General features: G+C 27.5%; 1 protein-coding gene across 1 annotated transcript; it reads right to left on the reverse strand.

Moving 5' to 3' along the window:
- Window positions 1-978: 978 nt before the first annotated feature.
- LOC136089923 (uncharacterized) lies at window positions 979-6,008 on the reverse strand. The gene is made up of 5 exons (XM_065816023.1): window positions 5,465-6,008; window positions 4,925-5,422; window positions 4,332-4,754; window positions 3,893-4,156; window positions 979-1,070 (listed from the first exon to the last, which is right to left on the reverse strand). The coding sequence occupies exons 1-5, from the start codon at window positions 6,006-6,008 to the stop codon at window positions 979-981; spliced, it is 1,821 nt and encodes a 606-aa protein (XP_065672095.1).
- Window positions 6,009-7,500: the final 1,492 nt, after the last annotated feature.

The following is a 7,500-nucleotide window of genomic DNA, read 5'->3' on the forward strand; positions in this document are numbered from 1 at the left end:
AAATTTTCTAAAACAGAACATAAAAAGATAATAGCATTACAGAAATGACAATAAAATAATAATCAACATAATTAAATAAGCAAGGTATGAAATGATAGGATTTAAAATATATTTGAATTATATTAATTTAGGACTTCATTAAACTAAATTAACAAATTTAAAAGTAGTAATAAATATTTTTATGATAAAGTTTAAGTAACTCTTTTAGTGCAATAAAGTACTGTAACTGTAATGGAGATAATTTACTAAATTTCTCAAAAGAAACCCTTTTAATTTAAATTTTGTTTTCGCAATTTCAGATTAAGCATGCGCTTTAAAAGCAAAGATTTTCGTATTTTATTTTTTGTTAATATTTGATCAAAATTGGGTTCGTTATCATATCCAATTTTGATCAAATATTAAAAATACGTATTTTTGATAAATAAGTGGTATTGAACTCGAATTCGAAACTTAAAACTAAATGCGCATTTTTCTGGTATCAATGGCGGTATGTTATACGTGATCAATACTCCAAGTATTTACAATACTAGATATGCCGACTGGGATATCTCTTCATACAACTTTTCATGTATTCCTGACTATAACTTTTCATTCCAGACAAACTTTTTACTAAATTTCTCAAGAGAAAACTTTTTAATTTAAATTTTGCTTTCACAATTTCAGTTTAAGCATGCGCTTTAAAGCAAAGATTTTCGTTTTTCCGTTAAATGTTGATATTTGATCAAAATCGGGTACGATATCGTATCCGATTTTGATCAAATATTAAATAATACGTATTTTTGATAAATAAGTGGTATTGAACTCGAATTCGAAACTTAAAACTAAATGCGTATTTTTCTGGTATCAACGGCGGTATGTTATACGTGATTTATACTCCGAGTATTTACAATACTAGAAATGCCGACTGGGTGCTAACAAAAAAAAATAAAAAAAAAATAACGTTGTAAACCCTTTGTTGCAAAATTAAAGATAGTTTCTTCAAAAAAAGTTATCAGTAAACGCTTTTTTCAAAAGTTCACGAAACTTTACAAAATTTTGTTCTTCTATACCAAATACTTTATCTGGTAAATCTAAATTAAAAAATGTAATCAATAAGTAAATAAACAAGAAAAACATTACATACAAAAAATGAAAATCAATGCACCTTATAGAGAAAAGCTGTTGTGATTTATCAGAGTAGTATTTGTAAATTATTAATATTTCATGTTAGCTTATACAAATATAATTAATGCTGGAACATCATGATTCCAAAATATTTATAGCAAAATCATGAAGTAAACAGCGCTAAAGAAAAAAAATCAAGTTGAGATAAAACAAACTGTTTATATGGAAAAATAATTTCTATTGGCTTCTAGTGAATGATTAAAAGCAGTGATTTTTAACAAAATTACCTATTTACCATTTTTAACAATAGACACCAACATGAAAATAAGCTAAGTGTCTTCAACTCAAAAGATAACAAAAAAATATCTTCTTTTAATATGATTCTTTATGTAATATATTTAATCTAATAATTAAATTTTATAAGGAAAAAGTTTTAACTCGCTTAAGAGATCGTTCTCCGATGACCGCGTGCATTTGGAGAACGCGTTCTTTCAAAACATAACTAATAAAACGACATTAAACATTAAACGTTTCTTTAGTATTAATATTAAGAAAATAATGGTAACGCACTTATTTACAAAAATAGAAAAAACTGATCTTGTTTCAATTTTAAGTTGCTGTGTGCTTATAATTATTAACCTTAGTCAAATCACTATAACTGTACAAATATTTGTTAAAAAACATGCTACTGATTTCTATATACTTTAAATAGATCTTTTTTAATTATACTATATATATTGTATATTTTATATAAAAAAATTATTACTTACTTCAATTGAAAAAGTCACCTTTGTCAAATAAAAAGAGAATTACTTAATTGTATTTTATTTCCAATAATCATAATATAATAGCATTATTATTAGTCTAATTGTAAACACGGCACTGCATATTTGAAAATTGATTTTTATTGGTATTGAAGTTCAACACCCACTGTGATCCTCAAGCTGTAGCAGAAGTGAGATCCTTTTCAAGCTCAAATGCTCCCTCCAAGCAATTAGAAAGTGTTGGTTTCTTATCACAAAAAGAAAAAGTGGTAGTATCCACAGCAAATAATGCCACCTTCGATTTGAGAATATCTAGAAGTTTGTTTGTAAATTAAAAAGAGTATAGGGCCAAGGATTGAACCTTGAGGAACCCCTAAAGTTACAAAATAAGAAGAAGAGTGTTGCCCATCGAGGACAACTTTTATACTACGATTGGAGAGGAAGGATTCAATAATCTTAAAGATGTTGCCAGATACAGAATAAGAATAAGGCTAATCGAGAAGACCAGCATGCCAAACTTTATCAAAAACTTTTGGAATGTCAGAAGTGATGACCTTAACCTTTCCACCTTTTTCTAATGCACAATAAAACCTATCGGTTTTACTGTTAGCAAATCAACTGTAGAACGAGAAGATCGAAATCCATGTTGATAGTCAGAAAGAAATTTATTAGATTCAAGATAAGAGATTAAGTGTTTGTTAATTGAAGATTCAAAAACCTTGCTTATTATAGGAAGAAGATTTTTTAGGATAGACCAGTTATTTCAAAAATAGTATTTTTTTTTTAGTTGCCTAATATATTTAGATAGCATAGCCTCGTTTGAGTATTTTTTATGTTTAAAAGATTGTTTGTGATTGGCTCAATGTTTTTTCCACTTGCCCTCGGTTAAGCCAATATAATGTTTATCGGGTTGTTTTGCGAGGAAACAATGCATTCGTATGCGAATAACACATTCTAGAATAAAAGACTAATTATTACATGGAAAGTTTACATAGTAATATACCTTATACTTCCTTTTCTTCATTTTACTGACCATAGCCTCCGAGTTTTCTGTGAGCAAACAGAAAATGATAGTCATTGTGTGTTCAAAAAAGCTTGGAATAGATACAAGTGTAGATTTAAACATAAAATATGCAAAACTCTCACAAATTAGTATTCAGTGTAGTGAAATTTTTTCAAAAGTATAAGTATTAGTATTAGTTTCTGCTGTGACTGGTAATGCTACCAGTGAGTTTGATTTTATACACACTTTGACAGCTGAGTCTCGTGATGGTTTGACTCCCATCGATCAAGTCTTGCTTTAAAGGAATTTATTAAAGTAGCTTTGACAACAGTTTCTGGCAGTGCATTCCAGTAACTTGCTGCTCGATTAAGAAAAACGTTTTCTCTGTATTTATGTTTCAAAAATTCTTTTGAATATTTTAGGATATGGCCACGAGTACAATTTGATTTAAAGGAATAATTTTCTGTGAATTAAATTTTATCGTAACCATTGAAAATTTTATACAGTTGTATTATGTCCCCTCGTTGTCTTCTTTTAACAAGTGAGGGCATTCTAATGTATTAATTTAGTGGCACGAAGTTGCACTTTTTCTAAAATGACAATATCTTGTTTTTGATAAGGAGCCCATACGGGTACAGCAAACTCAAGAAGTGGTCGGATGAAAGTAAGATAAAGAGATTTTAGCAGTTCTGCATCAAATTGAACAAACGATTTCTTTATAATGCCCAACATGCGATTTGCTTTGCTTGCAATCGATCATACCTGATTTTTCCATTTCAAGTTATCTGAAAAAGTCACTCCTAGGTCTCTTTCAGAATCCGATGTATTGAGTTTACAACTATTTATATAAAATGGATATCGTTTATTTTTAAAGCCATAGTGCATAACTTAACACTTTTCAATATTAAAATTAAGTAAACAGTCTTGTGTTCAAGCATATGCAGAGTTCAAATCGCATTGAAGTTTATTATGTAACTCATCAGAAGAACTAATTGACATGATTTTGGTGTCATCAGCATACAATTTTGAAGTATTTTTAGAGACTCAGGAAGATCATTTATATAGAGTATAAACAGTAGTGGACCCAATACTGAGCCTTGAGGAACTCCACTGTACACCTCGGCCCAAGTTGAAACATAATCTCCCATAACGACTCTCTGCTTTCTATTAGACAGGAAAGCTTGAAACCAATTAAGTGCCAGGCCATTAATATCATATGCTTTAAGTTTCGAGATAAGCCTTTGATGTGGAACAGTATCGAATGCTTTTGCAAAATCAAGTAAAACTAACATCAAAAAGCATTTCCTATCAACTTTTGAAATCTAGAGTTTCAAGTAAATTGGTCATGTATGACCTGTTTTTAACAAACCCGTGCTGTTCATTAGCTATAATATCATTTTCGTAAAGATATTTTTCTAACTTGTTTTTTATTATTCTTTGAAGTATTTTAAAACTAATACAAGAAAGTGATATAGGTCTATAATTCCCAGAATCAGTTTTGAAACCTTTTTTATATAGTGCAGTTATATTTGCTGAACTAAATTGATTCGGTAGTTGACTTTTTTCTATTGACTCTATAAAAACTAGTGTGAAAGGAAGAGCAAAAGCAGTAGCACAGTTTTTTAAGATATATGGATGTAATTTGTCAACTCCATATGCTTTGTTTTGATCAAGATTTTTAGGCCTTTCAAGAACATCATCATAATGAATATCTTCAGGAATTAAGTTAAAGGTGGTATCATTTATTCTTGTTTTAAAAAATGGAATGCAATTTTTACTTTCTTTTACAAAAATGCTTTGGAAGTTTATATTCAGTAGATCAGCGATTTTTTTAGGATCGTGAGTTATTTCATCACTTGGTTGCCTCAGAGCTTTTATAGAGTCTTTTTCATATATGGTTGAAAATTCATATATCTATATAATAATTTTGGGTTCTTTTTAGCTTTATCAACAATCATTAACTCATACTTTCGTCTTGCTATTGAAATTTCAATTGAAACTCTTTTTGACAATTGTTTATAATTACTACAAAGATTTGATTTTTTCCATTTACTTGAACAATTTATGTATCTTAAATTCTGCTTTTTTCTAAGGTGTGAGATTAGGTCTTTGTTTAGCCACATTTTCCTAGATGATGAATTTACAAATAAGGTATTTATAGGAATATATAAGTTGCATGCATCTTCAGTATAATAAATTAACTCATCATGCATTTCTTGAACACTTTTGGTATGAAAACACTGAAGCCAATCAACATTTGTAACGAAATCTCCAATACTATTATAATTAGCTTTTCTATATACAAATTTATTTTCCTCTGTTTTTACATTCTTTGTTTTAAAAATAAAATCAAAACATAGCATCAAATGACCTCTGGTTATGTTTCCTAAAACAAATTTTCTATCGATGGCACTTATGTTTGCTGACTGAGTGGTGAATATTAAATCTAAAATGTTTACGGTAGATTTATTTGTTGTTTGATATGTTGGTAAATTTACATGCTGATATAAGTAATTGCCATTTATTATTTGATAGAAATCATGCACAATGCCTGATGGTCATTTAATAGAGTTTATAAATCCATTGGACCAACTTATCTCAGGAAAATTAAAATCTCCAACTATAATTAGATCTTTAAAATCTTTTAGATCAACATATTCTCTTGCAGTTTTAAATACATTTTCAATATCCGTCATATCCATGAAATCACAAGGTCTATAAATGCATCCAAAGAGATATTTATCATGGCCAAACTGGACAACAGCCCAGACATGCTCTATTTGACTCAATGTAAATGCATTGTCATTAAGTTCATATGAAATTATTTTGGAATCGATATAAATACATACACCTCCACCTCGACGACCATCACATCTGTCTTTTTTATATAAACAATAACCATCCAAATTGCAGAGAGAAGTAGGTTTGAACCATGTTTCAGTAATGCTAATAATTGTAGGATTGTAAGTTGCAACTTCTAGTGTAAACTTCTCAAATTTGTTGTCAAGAGATAAGGCATTTAGGTACATGCAATTTATTTTTTCAATATTACTCATAGATAACAGACGATTAGCCTTACTGCCTAAATTCGATTGGTTTCTTTTTAAATTTTTGGATCTGAATTCCACGGATACCATTCCAAAAGGGGTCCGTCTCCTTAAGGGCATTATTAAGTTTATTTCGTTCTGTTCTGAGTATGAAATCCTGTTGACGTTCAGCATCTGTTCAATCTGGAGATACGTAGATATTTTTAAAACTTTGAAGCAATTTTAATTTTTTGGATGAAATTAGTATTTTGTTTCGTAGATTGGAATCAGCTAAGTTAACCAACAACGGACCTGGCTTGTCGGAAATTTTACTTCTTAATCGTCTCACATTTTCAAAATTTGTCTTGAACTCCAATTTCTGTAAATATTTCCAACACTTTCGCTTTAACTTCAACTACATTATCGTCTAAAAGAAACTTTATCTGATTCTGACGTTCCATATATAATAATATTTAAGCTCTCTTTTTAAGCTTATTAAATTCATTTATAGTAGAATTTGCTATTAGAAAATGATCGTTTGGTTTCTTAACTTGTTTCCCTAATTTTTGAACTTGAATCCAATCATTTGTGCTTGATTGTTTGACTAAAGAACTAGTTTGCGCAATGTCAAATTTCAATTGATTTATTAATTCTACATAAACTACTTTTTCTGACTCTAAAAACTGCAAGCGCTCATAATTTTGTTTTTCGTTCTTTTCTATATTGTTTATTCTATCAGAAAGTAATAACAAAAAATGTGAAATTTTGCCACACCACTCATGCAATATTTTCAAGGTTGCTGAATGGTTTCCGGGTCCAAAGAGACAAGCCAATTTTCTTCTGCGAAAAATTAACAGTCCATTATTTTATGTAGGAGGGCTACCACTCTTTAACGTAGATTACCTCCTGGTCAAGAATTATTTGAATATCTTATTAACACAAATACTGAAGTAGTTTAGATGTGTTTTTTTATGACATAAATATTAAATAGATTTAATAATTTTATCGTACATATATATATATATATATATATATATATATATATATATATATATATATATATATATATATATATATATATATATATATATATATATATATATATATATATATATATATATATATATATATATATATATATATATATATATATATATATATATATATATAATATATCTATATATATTTATATAAATATATAATTGAATTTATATGGTTATATATATATATATATATATATATATATATATATATATATATATATATATATATATATATATATATATATATATATATATATATATATATATATATATATATATATATATATATATATATATATATATATATATATATATATATATATATATATATATAATATATCTATATACATTTATATAAATATATAATTGAATTTATATGGTTATATATATATATATATATATATATATATATATATATATATATATATATATATATATATATATATATATATATATAGGAATCTAAATGCTACCCTCTTGTGTCTTACCAAAACATTATTGCTTTGATGATCAATTTATCTGTACTTGTTGCACTGGTGGATATAAAAAGGTCTAGCGTA

Source organism: Hydra vulgaris, chromosome 13 (genome assembly GCF_038396675.1).
Source record: "Hydra vulgaris chromosome 13, alternate assembly HydraT2T_AEP".
Classification (NCBI taxonomy): Eukaryota; Metazoa; Cnidaria; class Hydrozoa; order Anthoathecata; family Hydridae; genus Hydra; species Hydra vulgaris.